General features: G+C 42.6%; 1 protein-coding gene across 5 annotated transcripts in view; it reads left to right on the top strand.

Moving 5' to 3' along the window:
• The first annotated feature begins 2,957 nt into the window (after positions 1 to 2,957).
• Positions 2,958 to 17,929, top strand: part of LOC308110686 (ATP-binding cassette sub-family C member 5) — a 29,864-nt gene continuing 14,892 nt past the window's right edge. The window contains exons 1-13 of one of the 5 annotated variants that reach the window (XM_080465146.1): positions 3,136 to 3,196; positions 3,392 to 3,441; positions 5,672 to 5,860; positions 6,479 to 6,634; positions 12,123 to 12,270; positions 13,187 to 13,420; positions 13,779 to 13,952; positions 14,732 to 14,879; positions 15,987 to 16,135; positions 16,358 to 16,465; positions 17,109 to 17,459; positions 17,569 to 17,640; positions 17,788 to 17,912. In XM_080465146.1, coding sequence (XP_080321272.1) covers positions 5,682 to 5,860; positions 6,479 to 6,634; positions 12,123 to 12,270; positions 13,187 to 13,420; positions 13,779 to 13,952; positions 14,732 to 14,879; positions 15,987 to 16,135; positions 16,358 to 16,465; positions 17,109 to 17,459; positions 17,569 to 17,640; positions 17,788 to 17,912 — 1,844 coding nt within the window. In that variant the 5' untranslated portion in view covers positions 3,136 to 3,196; positions 3,392 to 3,441; positions 5,672 to 5,681. Of the gene's footprint in view, positions 3,197 to 3,300; positions 3,442 to 5,362; positions 5,455 to 5,671; positions 5,861 to 6,478; positions 6,635 to 12,122; positions 12,271 to 13,186; positions 13,421 to 13,778; positions 13,953 to 14,731; positions 14,880 to 15,986; positions 16,136 to 16,357; positions 16,466 to 17,108; positions 17,460 to 17,568; positions 17,641 to 17,787; positions 17,913 to 17,929 lie in introns of those variants that run through there. The other 4 variants (XM_080465145.1, XM_080465148.1, XM_080465144.1 and 1 more) reach the window with 4 other exon arrangements.

The raw sequence follows: 17,929 nt of genomic DNA on the forward strand, positions 1-17,929 counted from the left end.
AGCTACTACATGTGGCCAAATATTTTATGTCTTTGAGGATGTAAATGTCATAATAACAATCCTCTGTGATCTGCAAGTGGTTAAATTGTTGAAATTGCAGGTGTTTTATTCATATGTCATATGTTGTAAGAGTATAGTTCATCCAATGTGAACTTCTTAATGACAAATTCAGTCTTTGTTGCACTGAAACAAAGCGAGAGAGTTAAACTTCTAGGTATTGATATAATATAATGCTATTATTTCCAAGTTTGGCACACCTGAGATCAAGTTGCTCTGCGTTTGGTCTCCAAAGTAAAATGAGTGTGACACTCTGATGCATCGTGTTTCAAAATAATAATCTGTGAGGATTTCACTGGTATCTGAAGGCTCAATCATTAAGACTTCTCCTTTTCTGTTCTGACTTGTTCAGTGAAAATGAAAGGAGTTACCCGGACTGTTACGCTGGTGTATGACTGAGCTGATACGAAAACAGAAAACAAAGCAACGCTGTTTGCTTCAAAGACTTCCAGCTAAGTTCTCTGATGTTGATCACAGGATCTGCAAATAATTACTTTCCTTCTTGTGGTTTTGTCCTCTGATTAATTGCTTTCCTATTTTGTCTCGCGACAAGTGAGAATGAAAAAGAATATTAATTTCCAGTGCATACTAAAAGGAGGAAATATTGAAAAGATGTAAAACCAAAACACACGTTTGAGAACCTCAGGCTTCATTAGCCCGAATGATAAAATTACCAATCAGTATTTGTATACCAATCTGTCTGTGACTCCGTCTGCTGGCAACAACTTGCTTTTGGACTCAAAGTTGACCTCATGACACTTTTCATCATTTGCGATAAATTGTTTTGTTCTGACTACGTCTCTGCTTATTCTGCAACCATTGGCATGAGCTCAATAAATAAAGCAGAGGACGATGGTGACCTTTGAGGTCAGCTTGCTCCACACACTCCGTCGACGAGGTGCATGTTCAGAGAATCAATATTCGTAGACGAGTCAATAGATTGACGATTCACTCGCTGCTTTGATTCCTGCTGTTGACGTGTAGCAGCTGGAATAACCATTGACATGAAGCAGAGCTGCGAAACTGGCAGCCCCCAACCGCCCGCCCCAGAGAGGAAAGCTCATGTTCAAAGGTTGCCAGGTTTGAATCCTACTGCTGACAAATTCCCTGAGAATGACCCTTGACCTCCAGCAACTGTGGACACACTGCAGTGCTGCAGTGCTGCAGCTCTCTGCTGCTCCTGTGATTAGATACACAATAAATTAGAAGGGTTTTTTCCCCAGAGGAGCCCAAATAAACTACTTTAAAAAAGAATGTAATGTTTTGTAGAGGGCAAGCCACTTTCCCAAACATCCTCGAATTGTTGTTTTCACAAGTGAATGGATGAGGAAGGTCAATTAAACCACATTTTGAAGCAGGCATCAGTTGTGATTACTCTGTATTCACAGTATGGTCTACTTATTTTAACATTAGATATTGATTGAATAAATAATGCATAGAATACAAAATTAAATGAATAGCCATATTTTACATAAATGCTAATAGTAGAAATGTCAGGCCATCCTTCGTGTCAGGAGGAGTTTTGTGGACCTTACAATGATTGAATTTACACATCTGAGCAGTGACATGGTATACAGAGGAAATTCAACCGCCACATTAAGACAATGATAAAATCATCTTACTGCCGTCTAACAAAATGTTGCAAGGGTTAAAGAATTTTTGACAAAACGAGATTCAGAGACATTTGTTTGTGCATTTATTTTCAGTAGATTGCATTATTGTAATGTTGCATTTACAAGTCTCAATTAAAAAATAAAGAAATACTGTTGGACTGCAGCTCTTCCAGAGTTCTCACCAACACAAAGAGGGTGGAGCTCAGTACTCCTGAGCTTCAATCTGCACCGGCTGCCTGTGTGTCAAAGATCCACTTAGATAGAACATGAAAGCTCCAGACCTCTGACGTCCTCATGAAGAGGTTTACTCAGTGTTCCCAGAGTCAGAAGAAACGAGGCAAAGCAGCTTTTAGTTCCTACACTCTTCACGTGTGGAACAAACTTTTTTTTTTTATTCATTTCAGGCATGTGACATTTCAAACAAACTTCCTGAACACCTGAGACTCTTCTTTTGGATTAGGCATGAAAACAGTATTGTTTTTATCAGGGTTAAAGACTAGATTTAAGATATTTGTTTTTACCGTCTTCTCAGTAAAGCTTTGACTTTATCTTTTCTAGTTTTTTTGCAATTCTTTTTCTTATGAAAAATATATTTTCCTTTATTTGCTTATAAAGTACTGTGCGTTGCCTCGTGCCTGAATGGTATAAAGAAACACAGTTGCTTTGTGGCAAGTCTGAGTGCTATAATTCACGCCTTCTATTAAAAAAATGACATCACAAGAACTTATTCAGAAAGTGTGGAGCGAGTTCATCTCTTTCATTTCACTAAAACTCAGACCAGATCTCGATGTATTTTCCTCACCACTCATGGATTCACCATAAATAAATACAGTTCATTTGACTTGTTATGTAATGAGATACGTCCAACATGACATCATCACCTCGAGATCAGAACATATATGAACCTAGACTGTCTATGTATCAACAGAAAGCCTCTTTTATAGAAATGTCGGCTTGGTAGTTTTTAATCTTTGACGGTGGTGTACTTGAGACGATGCCACGCGCAGTGTAACGTGTTTATCCAGGCTCGAGGCTCATTAGTGCAGGCTGGACGGAGCCGATCGCAGCAAATCACATCCCGACCTGGACTGACGTCATCGCCAATCGTGTCCCCGCTCCTCTCTATCCCCGCCCCCTCCCGGCGAGTCCACTTCCTTGTTATCGTCTCCGTCGCCAAGGTGACGGCTCAGCTTCGGTGCCGGTTGGCGGAGCCACCGTGACGTCAGAGCGGCGTCGGGAATTCCTCTCCCCGTCGGGGCTCCGAGTGACGGCGGACCGGAGAGCTGCAGACACACGCGGGGAGGAAGCGGCACGTACTGTATACACGTGAGCTGTCCGGTGTGCCATGTTTCCTGTCCGGTCCTCCCTCCACGCGCCGCCGCCGCATCAGGAGCAGGTTCAGGCTTGATAGAGACGTCATGTCCATCTTCATCTTTTCTTCCTCATCATAAACACACCAGAGACCCGAACCACTGCCGAGGTGACCCGAACAAGGCCGAGGTGACCCGAACAAGGCCGACGTGAGTGTAAGTGCTGGAGTGACGCAAACTTCAACCAGGACGCCTTTCAATTACAAATAACAATTAATTAACTGCACCAGGATACAGAGGCAGGAAGTCACAATAGCCTACATCATTCCTCCACCCTATCATGTTTTAGATGACTGTGCTCCAACCAATCAGACTTTCTAGATGCATTTTAAACCAGGTGTTCTCGAGCAGGTAGCGCCTCAGAACCTCCAGTTGATCCAGCAGCTTCATACGTCTAGATCGTAAGTAACGTCAGTGCTTGTTCTGCTTTTTCGACATGCTTTGAATTTACTTTTCTAACAGTAGTGTTTGTTTTTCATGTGGGAGTTGACTAACAAAGAGAAAAGGCAGGAAATATATGCAGGTGCATCTAAAACGATTTTATTTAAATCAGATTTTGCACATAAACTGAAACAAGTATTTATTTTTTTGTTCTTCAGAAGTTTTTTTTTCACATTTGTTTTAATTAACTGGAGACCTTATTTAGTATCACAATTAAAAAAAATTCTGGAATCATTGCATTTAGTAAGTTGTGAGTATCGAAATAAACTGCCCAAACTGTCAGTTTTTCTGCTGCAGTCTAACATTTTGAATTGCACCTGTAAATGTTAGCAAACTGACATCCTTCACTCTTGTTCAGGGCAGGAAAATAAATGAAACTTTAGGCATTCAAGTCTTTTTTTTTCCGATATTGTATGAACGACAACCTATTTCTGCTAACGTGGGTCATTTTATGTATGCTTTGACTGTACTTATCAATTCTTGTTCTACATTCTTTATTTGGTTTCCTTAAGTCTTTGCCCATTATCAGTTAGTATGTGGAACTTGTTTTTCTGGAAATGGTTATTAGTCTGCCAAACAGTTGGAAAAAGCAAATATTGCCCTGCCATGTGCTTTGTTTACCGTGTGTGGATTAACCCAAAAGGTAATGTTGCCATCGCATGGAGCAGTAAGTTTGATTTATCGCTTTTGAGGATATTCTGGTATGCGTGGCTGCAGAGACTGTTTGACTGCCATGAATGACTGGCAGTCATTCCTTAAAAGAGAGCTCTCAGAGTTCACAGCCATATGACAGACTTCACATGATATAAGCAGTGAGGGCTGCAGGAGAAAGCACACAACATCTTTTTCATGCTTTTTTTTTTTTTTTTTCAGTCCCCGAGTGTGCTCACATTTCTATATTCTCTGTGACTCGGTTAACAGAACTTGTTTTGTCCATTTCTGCTTGTGCTATTGCCCGGTTTTTTGTATTGAATCTCCATCCCAATGCCTGCATTCCCTCGACTGTCTGCGGCCTGCACCGAACCGGGCTGACCTTGTCACAGAGTTTTGCCATGGAAGGGATCAGTGACAGTGTACGGACACACTCGCAGCTCAGATGTCTGCTCCTGGGGCTTCGCGCAGGTCGTCTTTAAATAGATAAGCACTTTAGTTGTATGCCAGAGAAGGGGCCACGACCTATGAGCAAGGTGATTGCTCAAGTTTATCTGCGTCTCAGAGGGTGATTCAGCAAAACACCGGCCTCATGTGTGAGTCCTCTGAGTTAAAGGAAGACAGAGCGAGCCGATTACCGCCTGTCATTCATCCTCTTCCCCACCGAGAGTTAAGTTTTAAATGTCACGGCCAAAGTTTTTCTCTCGAAATATTGAAACAATCTAATATGTGCAGATTAAAGTATTAACTAATCCAGGTAAAGACAGGAAAAGGAAAATTCAACAATGAAAGTAATTCTTTATTTTGTAGTCCAGAGGCCTGTACTAGCGGGATTATTATACCCAGGATATCTCTCCGTTATCTGGATTGACAAAGCCAGATGTTCATAACCCTTGACTAGAAAATTCAACAGCAAAAAACAAAAAAACGGTCTGAACAAAAACTGTGACATAAGTGGAAAAAAAATCAAAGCTTTGGTCTCCATAAGGTGCTTCTCCCATCCACTTTGTATGTGAAATATTTCACAGGCTTTTCGGTTTATTCAGAAAGATTAAATGTCCCCCATGTTTTAATGGGCCGTACTTTTTTGTGTCTATGCTCTCACCGATGTGAGACTAGTTACATGCCAAACAAAACAGTGGAAGAAAAATAAATGGCCGCCTAGCATAGTAATCTTTGCGCCTCACCTCTTAAAGAGGCAGGCACACGAATAAGCGTCACTGTCAAGCCAGTCATCAACGAGTTAACTTCTAGAATTGAACTTGCTTCGAAGGACTGAAAACCCAGAGCAGAGTCTGCTTCTTTTACAGGCCATACACTAGGTAAATTGACCTTGCTTACATATTCCCTTGCAGCCAAATTCCCAACGTCACGGTGCATTTTTAGTTCACCTCTCATGGTGTGGTAGATACATTTTATCAGTTGCGTGCTATGAGTGAATGAATGAATTAATTTTTGTTCTGAACATGTAAAAAAAGAAGAAACCTGCTATATTGAGGCTTTTGTGTTGTTATAAAGTTGTACCGCTCTGTTCCCTAGACGGTCTGCCATGTTCCCTGATGCCCTGGAAGCAGCAGGCCGGGTTGAAGGCCTGCCACTGTCTTCCCCACAACCGCTACCGGAGCTCGATGAAGAGGATGCAGAGGCTTCGCTGGAAAGAGGGCCCAAGACACGAGGCCGCTACCGGCATAGCCTGCAGCTTTTGAAGCCCTTCAGGATAACACACAAGTAAGCAAAACTGTATTGAAGTGTATTGGGCTACTCTTTACAGACTTTTATGTCTTTATACAGGCATAAAAGACAGTTTTAGGCCTGTTTGTTGACATACCAGATACACAAAGACTCTGTGCGTTTGTTGTGTTTAAGGCTTGATGAGGATGTGGGCTGTTCAGGTCTCAGCAGGAGGCCATGATAAGGGACGAGACCTTATCCAGCTTCAACACACAGCACCACGCTTGAACATTTAGTGACTGATAAACCAACCCTAAACTTTTTTCCTTTTTTTTTTCGCCGTTCTGTCAGCTATCTGTGAAGAGTGTGTAAATTGCTGTCCAAACACTGCAGTCATGATTCACCTTGCATTGACTCGCCACGAGCAAAGGCGCCGCTTATTTCTCAGCAACGTGTGTGTGTGTGTGTGTGTGTGTGTGTGTGTGTGTGTGTGTGTGTGTGTGTGTGTGTGTGTGTGTGTGTGTGTGTGTGTGTGTGTGTGTGTGTGTGTGTGTGTGTGTGTGTGTGTGTGTGTGTGTGTGTGTGTGTGTGTGTGTGTGTGTGTGTGTGTGTGTGTGTGTGTGTGTGTACTTTCCAACATCTCACCCATTTCCAACGTCTTCCCTCCTATTCCAGGTATCAGCACCCAGTCGATAACGCTGGCCTCTTCTCGTTCATGACTCTGCACTGGCTCTCGCCGCTGGCGCTGAAGGCCTACAAGGCGTCCAGCTTGTCTATCGAAGACGTGTGGGGACTGTCTTGCCATGAAGCCTCCACAGTCAACTGCCAAAGGTGAGCTCACTTTGATACTGGATACTGGTTCATTGAAATCCTGGAGGTAGAGAAGACATGCAAAGCTGAAGCTGAGCAGGAGAATCAAACATGTGGCCAAAACCGGTCTGCAAGATCACCTTTCAAAGTGTAAAAATTAACATTAACTGTTACTCAATGAAAGTAACTGATGTTGCTAGTTTTTCCTCCGGGAGTTCCACTGCTGGAGTCGAGGTCATAACACAACACAACGATTTGAATAGCAGAAATTCTGGAGCGATCATTGATGCTCCAGTGAAACCTAATTGGTAGCAAAATAGCGTTAGCATCAAAGTCATACGGCAAGTAGGGAAAGGATGAGTTTATAAAAACATGCCCACTCAAAGCTGCAGCCTTGTTCTGAAAAACAACATACTATTTCCCAAATTTCTGTGAAGAGAAAAAATTTTGCAAGCAGATTGTTTTCAGAGACGAAGACATTTTAAAATTGTTTCCTCCAGAATTTATTTGTCTTTTTTTGCACTAAAACTGGGAGAAAACTCTGGATTTATGGGTTATTCCAGTACATGTCTAATTATCGGGGCCCAAATGGGTTTGAACTGGTTTGTATGTGGCCTCGGGGTTCCATTACTTCAGTATTTTTCTGATGGTTGAATTTGACACGTGACCGATAACTTTGGTCAGAATGGAGGAGAACTTGTCAGCGCTGGTGCTTCAGAGCAGAAGTTTATATGATCGATGTGGTGGATGCATGTACGTCTCTTTGTTCAACCCGTAATGGACTGATGACCTGTCAAGGATCCGCATTGCCTTTCACCCGGTTTCGCTTCACTGGGTTTCAGTTCCTTGTGACATTTTTCTGCATAAAGCAGATCAAGACATGCAGTCATCTGCAAGTGAGGCAAGATATTTAATTTTGGGTCCAATGAAGCATAAAAATGCAATGTAGTTCCTACTGAACCCAAACCTGATCAAGCAGGATACATGTACACCCTGGACATGTCAACAGTCCATCGTGGAGCAAACACGGAGACAGACGGTCACAGAACCTCATATTCACACTGTCCGGCATTTTTAGAGTAAATAACAAGAGCAATCGGCGATTTCTGACCTCAGCCAAGGGTCGACATGGACACAGGGAAATGACTCGTATTCCACATTCAGATTAACTGCCTTTAATCATTTATTTAGTTTGGTGATGCCATGATTATACTTCATAATTTAAAAGAACACAAGATAAGACTATATTGTTACCTTCTTCCAGGTTATCATCCGAACCGTTGTTGAGAAGCTTGTGGCTCATGTCTGCTGGTAACTAGAGCTGTCTGTCTGGTTCTGATGAGGAGTTGGATGGAGGGAGGAAGGAAAACGCTGATGGTGCAGAATTGTGGCAGTTTATTCCTCTTTTAGCTCACACTGGACTCGCACAAGTCATTTTACACACACCTGCACTAAAGGACGACAACAAACTACCCTTCCCAAAACCAAAACATGCTCCGACTCCATTTCCCACAATGCACTTATCATTTAAAGTGACAGGCTAAGCACGTAACAATATACTAAATTGAAATGAAAATTTCTAACTAACCATTATTTTTGAACTGGTTAACCACCAAAATTTAATGGGTTCTTTTTTGATCAAAATGCACCTGAGTAACAATTTTCAGCTCGTATCAGCTCGTTCGTTTTTGAGATACATTGTTAACAGACAGACAGCCAAATAAACGCAGGTGATTTTGAAGCCACCTTGGCAGAAGTAATTAACCGACAGGCATGTTTTTGGAGCGCGTGCGCAGTATCCAAAGAAAAGCCATATATACACAGAGAAATCATGCAAACATCACGCAGAAAAGGCCTCAAATCCCAGCTGGCCCGGCACCATTGGTGCTGCTAAAGTGCTAACCACCGAAATCTGATGTGCCAGTTTAAACAGAAAAACAATCATGAAGGAACCAAAACAAACAGTGAACTGATTGTTCCAATAAGTATTCCCAGTGCGTCCACACCTTGATACAGCCCGTGTCTGTGCCAGACTTCCACTGTTGCCAAAAAACTGTGAGCCAAACTGTTGCTACTAAATTGCTTTTTCATTTCTGTTTGAAGTCAGTTCCAGTTATTATTTACACCAAATTGCTCACCAAAATTGACCCCTGTGCTTGTAGCTTCCCCCCCTGTACTTAATTCATCTTTACCAAGAATTAAACTGCAACCATATTCAAAAATTCTAATAAAAAAAGCTAATAATTACACTTTTGAGACTTTTATGAAGACATAAAGCGTAAAAATGTGCTCTTATCACTTTTAAGCTTATTTTTCCAACCGTATGTTGAGCTCATTCACACTATTAACGTATTGACACTATTTTGCAATTAATAAGATGAATTGAAAGTGCCAACTGTAAGATTATTAGTCATCTTCTGTTTCCCTTACTTGGTTAAAAAGATGTCAGGTGTGGTTTAGATGTAATCCTGGATGAAATTCTGCATGTTTTCATAATCCTGTGAGGTAAAAGTCATGTTTATAATGGAGACACACGTAGTGACCCATGAAGGTTGGGAAGGCCGTGTTGTTTGTTTCAAGTGGAGCTTGTTGCTCGAGTGTGTTATCGGATGAACTGATTCACACCAGGTGTCTTCACTCTCACGGTGGTGAAAAAGATTCCTTCTCTTTCACACAAATATTGAGGAATCTTTTTTTCACGGGTCAAATGTCTGGGGAGGAATCGGAAAACAAACAAGTCAGAAAGTGATTCTTGGGGTGAACGGCGGGAGGTTTCAGAGGGATACAGATAAGGTGTGTTCCCTGGAGGGCTGCACATGTTTGTGCTGCACGTCATTAGGCTTAATTAATGAACATCCTGTTTTATCTTTACCATTACGGGAGCATTGTGCGGGATGAGGAGGTGCTCAGAATAGCAGGGATTACAGATTACTGTGAGAGTTGCTGTCCGACTTGGGCGGTTATGTCATTAACTCCTCTACCTGGGACGCACTGCGTCTCCTCGTCCTTTTGGCTGCAGACCTCGGGATCAGCCTCGCTATCAGCCCGCCTGCACGGAGCCGGACAAATGCTTTGTAGCAACAGACTAATTCTATTAATGAACTACAAAACCCCGGGACAAACTTGTTGGAGGACATTTAGGTTGTCACTGCTCTCTGAAAAGAAATCTAATCCTTTCTCAATTACTCATGTGCTGTCACATCTCTCTGCCATGACTCTGCAGCACAAAGGAGGGCCAGTATTTGAGGAAGTTGACTCTTGTGTCTGTGTAGGTTGTCAATGACTTGTTCTGTTTAAAGACTTTGACTCTGGGCCTGGAGGTTTATTGCTGCGACTGCTGCTGCTGCTTTGTGTGTGTTAAAGAGTACATAGAAAGGAAGCTGCAAAGCAGCACAAAGCTATCGCACTGGTACGGGTGGGCACCGGAGACAGAAGGGCTGTATTTTTTTTGTGTTTACATAGCAAGAACAGTTATGCAACTGCGATGCAAAGCAGAGATGATGGTGAGGAGGGGAATTGGAAATGCACCCTGGGAGAGTTGACACTTGTTGGTGCTCAGTGAGGTGCGAACCTTGAATGCAATGTCCCGGCCAGCTCACTCTTGAAACATCAGCTCTGGCTGCCATCTGGCAAACTGAAGCCACGGCTGTTAGAAACATTTTAGTACAATTTAGAAGCAAATAATCTCTCTTTTGGAGCCCACATCATTACCCTGGTGTTCTCATTTGCATCATCTGTATATGGTGACTATATATCCGTGCTCGCACTTATAATCTAGTATCTTATGATAAAGCCCGTAAGCACTAGAAATAATGTTAATTATGTTGATGAAATTTTAAATATGCTTGACTTTGCAGTATATTCATTTTGCAACTTGTGATTAACAAAAGTTCTCTTTTTCTCGGTTCTGTCAGCACATTGTTCACAGTCTGCTGCTTTGCTCGTTGATGGAGTCTCGCGACACTCGCTGGCATCAGTCTAATTCACCGTGACGCCGGTTGTGTCTATGCAGCTTTTGGGCTGCAGTTAATTGCAATTGCTCCGATTCAACACCATTTGACTTGAAGCAGTAATTATCGAGCTTTGCGAGTCTCGTTGGTTTAATGCTCTGTCTATCTCTGATACGTTTTTAATAAAGTCGTAAATTAGCTTAAATTACTCTCCGCAGCTGCTCAGCCGCTGCTTTATGGAGTCATTAGCCATGATACATTTGGCCAAGAAAGATATTTACCCACTTCAAGGGGAATTCCACAGTAATAAACATACGGGAGCACACCTTTAGCATGTTTGCTGGCGCTTTTTTCAGTTTTATTATGCAATGCATTATTCTTGATTATATGTTGTCGGTCACCTTTACTTTATCATCACGGAGTTTAATTTTTTATTTATTTATATTTTGGCGGCCACGATTAATGGAAGTTGATCACCCCTCTGTATTTAGGCAGCTTGATACTCAATTCAACAAACCATAATGAGTGAAATATTCATTCACTTATGGTAATAACACCCTTCAAATATACCTTTTTACGTACAGGTGCTCGTGGCGCAGCTTTCATATGCTGAGAACGATGATGTGTTTAACTCACCATTCATTCTGTTTATTAAATTATGATAATTAAATTAAATACTAGTACACGTTTGCATTCATCCATCCATCTCATTCACTGCTTCATCCAGCTATGGGCAAAGGCAGGTCACACCACAGGCAAAGGTCCTTTTCTCTCTGTCTCCGTATTTCAGAGTATACACATAAGGTTGGATAATTCATCTAATTTATATTTATCATATATTCATGCGTTTGTTGTGGATTCTTGTATTGGGTTGGGTGGAATAGTTTTCTAATTGTTTGAAAGAGTTTTTCTTCATAATATGAGTAGAATTCTTGTTTTATATTTACAGCCAAAACTACATCTGAGATTATTTTGTTTTAAGCTGTTCCACCTTTTTTTTTTTTCCTGTATTGTAAGTTTGCTTCTGTATCCCACTCTGACATGACTTCCAGTTTACTCCTCAGTGAACATGTCTATCTATTTATGTTGTGTCATTGGAAAATGTCTAATTGCATTCATAGTCTAAAAGCATTACTGAGGTCACTAATATTAACTGAAAGTTTTTAATACAGATCTAAGAATCTTATTTCTACATCTTGGTTTTTATAAAGGGGAAGATGAGCTTCATCTCGTAGAGCTTGACCCACAGTGCACCCAGACTCTCATTACAATTTTGTCTCAATCCAAGCAGTAGTTTGGTTGAATTCCAGATTTCCTTATCTCTCTCAAGTTATATGATAGTCTAGTCTATACACATTATGGGCTGATCACCACTCCATGAACAAAGAGAATCACATTCACACTTCAGAGCAGCAATTAACTTCAAAGAGAGTTAACCGGAGTATCTGAAGAAAACCTGCTCATAGGGAAAACATTCAAACTCTGCACTGGGAAATTCTCATTGTGAAGAAAAAGTGCCAACCACTACTCCACTGTGCTCTCTGTTTTTGTGGCTCTAGGCTCGAGTATTTGTGGCACGATGAGCTGAAAAGACACGGAAAAGAGGGGGCATCCCTGACAAGAGCCGTGTGGAGGTTCTGCCAGACCCGCATGCTGGTGGCCATCTTCTCCCTCCTCCTCACCATGGTGGCAGGCTTCATCGGTCCTGTGAGTGCCACCCAAATCCTCCTTGGTCTTTGTCTTGTGCTGATTAGGCTGCGGCGCCATTAAGCGTGGTCACTGGCTCCAAGTCCCAAGTCCATGTGTTTGCTGAAAATCACTTCATCCTGTTTCACGCTGGTCTGCAAATTGAAAAGAAAACATCCTGATAGATAAAGGCCTCGATAGCAAAACCCATATTAATGTCATAGATGACCTGCACTTTGCCCACTCATAGTTTTAGTAAAGAAATGTACAGAGCTTTACATCTGGCACACTAATGACCCAAAACGCTTTCTGAGAAGAAAAAGTCTTAATGTTCCTCAGTATACCTGATGGGAACTCACTAATTACCTTCAACTGAAGGTTTATTCTGCTGATGCCTCCCTCCTGATAGTATTTATCAGTCAGTTGCTTTTGCTCCTGGCTGTTCCTTTTGATGGTGTCTGGTTATGTGTACACTATGTGATCGCTACCAGCCGCAACTAATAGCATTAAGTGGATTTAGTTCTTACACAATGACGCATTTGTTTAACATTCCAGACAGTTTATCAGTTCTAAGTCTAATTTCTCTAAACAGTAAATACATTTCATGCCTGAGCCCAATGGCCTTAAACATATTTCTGCTCCTATGACTATTTTGTTCTCTCCATATTTTATGCTTGTCATACTTTAATCTCTAATCTACCCCTTTAGAATCTACCGTTATCTCATTTCCTTCTTTCTTTTTCCTTCGGTCTCCATCCTGCTTATCTTCATATGTGGCTTTTCCTAAATCTCACTCCATCTATTGAATCTTCTTGCTCTCTTTCATTGCCTTCTTTGCTACCGCTTTATCTTGCCATATGCCTGTTTTCTGCCTTTTAAAGTTCTATCATACTTTTTCCTTTTCCACCTGGTTTACTCTCCATCTGTTGCTGCCCAGGCTCTCCTGGTCCGAGCCCTGCTGGAGTATTCCCAGAGCCCGGAGTCTTGCGTGCCGTTCGGCCTGCTGCTGGTCACCGGGATCTTCTTCATGGAGCTGATACGCTCCTGGTCTCTGGCGTTAATGTGGGCTGTCAACTACCGCACGGCTGCACGCCTCCGCGGAGCAGCTCTGACTTTCGCCTTCAATAAGATCCTCCGCCTGCGCAGCACTAAAGACATCAGTCCAGGCGAGGTAGGTGGTACGACCCTGAAGGGGACTCGACTCCAAATTAACTAATTCATCCCTTGTTGCCGAGCTGCATGCAAATGATTGAGGTCGGTTTAATTTCGGCTCTTACACCATTCTTGCTTAGATCTTGCCAAATCCCACAGCCTGAGGGAGGGGAGGCCGTCTAAGATTAGTCATTACACAGCTTAAGAGGAATCACTGTCCGACGAGTAAATGTGGGAATACAAGGACAAATGTTTTTTGGTAAATTACCTTTTCGAATCTCAGCAGTGGTATAACAGTGTGTCTTGTTTTTAGCGGTTGAGTTCACTGAGGGGTATTTTTAATTTAGATTGTTATATAATTTACCGTCTCTCTCCAGCTGATCAACATCTGCTCCAGTGATGGCCAGAGGCTGTATGAGGCCGTGTCGGTGGGCTGTCTGCTGGCCGGCGGCCCCCTGGTGGGAATACTGGGCCTCTCTTACACCACGTACTTCCTGGGCCCCACTGCCCTGGTGGGATCGGCAGTCTTTATCATCTTCTACCCCGTCATGGTGAGGCATGACGGCTGTTTCAGAAATAGAAGTTGGACAGTTTGTCTGACAATGTTTTTATAAAACAGAGTGACGTTTCAGTCAGTAATGAGTCCACAAGTAGGAGTAGAAGTAGTTAGCACATTTGCCTCAAAGCCACAACCAGGGCGGTTCAATCTGGTTTGTGTGGAGTTTGTATGTTTTCCCTTTGTGTCCGTGTGTTTTCTGAAGATATTCCTCCAACAGTGCAAATGACATTAGATGAATTGGTATAACTAGTTCAGCCAGAGGTTTCTGTCAATGCCTTTGCCCAGAGCCAGCTGTTTTTGCCTCCAGCAAGTTGGTTACAGTCATATAGGACACGGATGGATATAATTTATGAGCACATAAATAATTTTGTTATCAACTGCTAGAAACTTAAAAAAACGTGTTTACTGCAGACATACATTAGTGCTGACTCAATGTTCTCCACTTGAAATTATGAACTTGTTTAATAGAAGACATAAGCAGTTGCCTTCTTTACATCTTTAAGTTAATTCAACTAGCTGAAAAACTTTTTAAAAGCATCATAACTCTGCGGCTATCAATCTCCTGTCAACTCTGTAGCTGTTATTTTCCAATCACACTCAGCCTGAGCCACAGCCTGACAGCTGGAGACCCCAGTATTGATGTGAGAGGCGTTTATCACTCTCGTCCCCCGGACAGGCCTGCAGCACGGCTAATGTGATTGTGTCTACTTTCATTTCCTCCCCTGCCACTTATTTCTCTTGTCATCATTTCCCCTGTTCCCGTCTGGACAGATGCTCGCCTCGAGGCTGACGGCATATTTCCGCAAGAAGTGCGTGGCGGTCACTGACCGGCGTGTGAGGCTGATGAACGAGATCTTGGGCTGCATAAAGTTCATCAAGATGTATTGTTGGGAAGATGCCTTTGCACAGAACATTCACAGTGAGTGGCTGTTGCTCCCTAATGACTCGGCATTATATGCAGTGCTCATTTCCTGTTTGTGGTCGACGTCACGTACGCTTCCAAAGAGTTTCATGCAAGTTGATGCTCCGGTCCAACTTTCCATTTTGCACACGCTGTTTCAAAATAACAAATGGTCATTTTATCACCTGAAATTAGATTCATCCTCATTGTGAAGTGAGCAGATAACCCTGACCCGAAATCCATTTTCATTAGCTTGCGCTGCTTAAGTCATTCCCCATGCCATCGTCGATAATCAAAGCCAATTTGAATCCCTCTGCTTCAAGGTTAATTTGCAGAGTGTTTGGGGCCTTATGATACCTTGAACGACTGTTGAGGCTGTTCTACTTACCCGTGAATTAGCGCTGGCCTTTTCTCAAGAGGTCTGTGCTGTAGGTTGTGGATAAGGATATTTTTCCCCTTTTAATCATTCACCAAATTGGCCAGGTGGGACTAATTTTCCACTGCTGTTCTGTGATTATCTTTTATAATGATAATTAATTGGCATTCAGTTCAATGGCTGATGAGCCCTAAGTGTTACACTGTCATTCACTTCAGTCACTATTGTTGTTAAATAGTACGGCAGTGTTTTTACCCAGCAGGTGTAACTTGTTCTTTTTAAATTGCACAGAAAGACACTCACTGAATGAAGTCCCAGTGGAGAATGAAACGTACAGCAAAGAGGAAATTCTCATATTTTGCACACAGTGCTGCCGGGGCGGAATCAAAGATGTAGAAGCTTTTTGTTCCTGTGTTTGCTCCCAGCGAACCGGGTTAACAAAGCAGCAAGCGCATGCATTTGGAAGATACAAACATGGATGGAGGGGTCAGTGTTTGGGCATGAGGCTCGGCGCGTTATCGAGGTCCAGCAGGTTTTGACGCCCCTTTCAAGCAGCAGGCACTCGTTCTCCCGCTTCTGCCTTCTATTTCTGTTGGCTTGCCCTGTTGGTTAGTGACTCTCACGGTGTTGTTGATTGAATGTTCACTGGAGGATCCTTTGGGAGTCACTCAACCACTTCTTTATTACCCCTCTCTCTCTCTCTCTGTCTTTCTGTGCCTGATTCAATCATCTTTTTCCTCTCGTCACAGAGGTGCGGTCGAAAGAGAAGAGGATACTGGAGAGAGGGGGGGTCGTCCAGAGTCTCACAGTTGGTGTGGCTCCCATTGTTGTGGTGATAGCCTGCGTGTGCACTTTCACCCTTCATATGGCCTTGGGCTATGACCTTACTGCTGCAGAGGTATTTTTTTTTATTTCAGTATGTCGGTTACCTCCATCTTGGCTTGTAATTGTGGATTTAAATGCTCATTCAACGGTAGCAGTACAGATTTTGTTCAGTGTCTAAATGCATATTAACTCGATTTATATGTCTTTAATGGTGCAGAGTGTAAAAAACATTACCCCACTGTGGGGAAAAAAGCTGTAAATAATAATATGTCTCTGTGTGTGCATCTCATCTTAGGCTTTCACTGTCGTTGCTGTTTTCAACTCCATGACCTTTGCCCTCAAAGTGACGCCACTGGCTGTGAGGTCATTGTCTGAAGGTGCTGTCGCAATCAAAAGATTTCAGGTGAGAACGAGGACAAACGATGTTCACGTTTTATTATGACGCGCACCACCCCTCAACGCTCACAAGCTGCTTGTCAAAAGTGCTTTTTATTAAAGGTTAACAAGCTAAAATAGGCTCCGATTAGGTAAAAAAAAAAAAAAGAGCTTTTTAACTACTCTTTCTCAGAGAGGACCAAACAAAAATAAAAAAACTTGTTTGCTGATGCTGAAAATGTATCTGCTCACACCACATACTGATAGTTTTTACACACTGTTTCGAAACACACGGTAAAAGTCGCACATCTGTGAGAGGAGGTTTCACAGAGCCAGCTGGGGTTAAGTAATCATGTCTGCCAACGATGCACCAAAAGGCTCCAGGTGCTGTACGTGTTACACGTACACAGTGCATAATAAAGCTCAGACATCCTTAAGGACAAATTGTACTGTACTTCGAGTATAAGGCCAATTAATCCATACGGCAGCACCAGTAACTCATGTCATAGCATGCAGTTAGTGTATAGTCTTTATTCACATACCTAAGTATCCTTTAGATATGCAGCAAATATATTTTAGACGGGCTCAAAAATGGACATGAGTTAGTCGTATATGAGAAGCAAAAACTCAAGAGGAAACTCCCAAGTAACTCTTCACTTTTGACCTTTCAGAGGCTCTTCATGATGGACGAGAGAGAGGGGATTTTAGCCAAAATGGAGGATCCTGACAACGCGGTGGAATTTCGGGACGTCACCCTGGCCTGGGAGAAGGCGCGTTCTGCTGCTGCAAAACCAAACCCGACCCCCAAGAAGCGAGGTGGGATGAAGCGGGTTCTGCGCAGGGAGAAGCTCAGCCTGTACATCTCCACAGAGGACAGCAAAGGCAGCAAAGAAGGCCCCAACGCACAAAGCCTCCTCACAAATATGGAGCAGGAGAGTCCACAAAGCACCATCTCCTCCACGCAGAGCATACGGCCACCACTGCATAAGACCCTGCACCGCATTGATCTCCGTGTTAAGAGGGTAACGTCTCAGGCACTTCAGAAGATTAGGATAATGTTGATTGAGCCTTGAAACAAACCCTTATCGGTATTGTGTAAATCCCTTAATGCAACTGATTCAACTCTTCCAGGGGTCACTGGTTGGAATTTGTGGAGGTGTTGGGAGTGGAAAAAGTTCCCTTCTGTCTGCGCTCCTGGGACAGGTGGGATTCAGTCAAATCTTTGTTTAGATGTTGACTTTCAGGTGTCTTTTCACATTGCTCAGACATGAGTGACATCAATAACTGCTTGTCATGCAGTGCTGGCATTTTTACACACAATGTTCCAACATTGTGCTGTTGGTGTTGCAGATGACGCTGTTGGAGGGGAACTTGGCTGTCTGTGGTGGTTTTGCATATGTGTCTCAACAAGCCTGGATCCTGAACGACTCACTGAAAGAGAACATCCTGTTTGGAAATAAATATGACACAGACAAGTAAGGTTGACTCATGT

This window comes from Lipophrys pholis (assembly GCF_963383615.2).
Source record: "Lipophrys pholis genome assembly, chromosome: 6".
Taxonomy (NCBI): Eukaryota; Metazoa; Chordata; class Actinopteri; order Blenniiformes; family Blenniidae; genus Lipophrys; species Lipophrys pholis.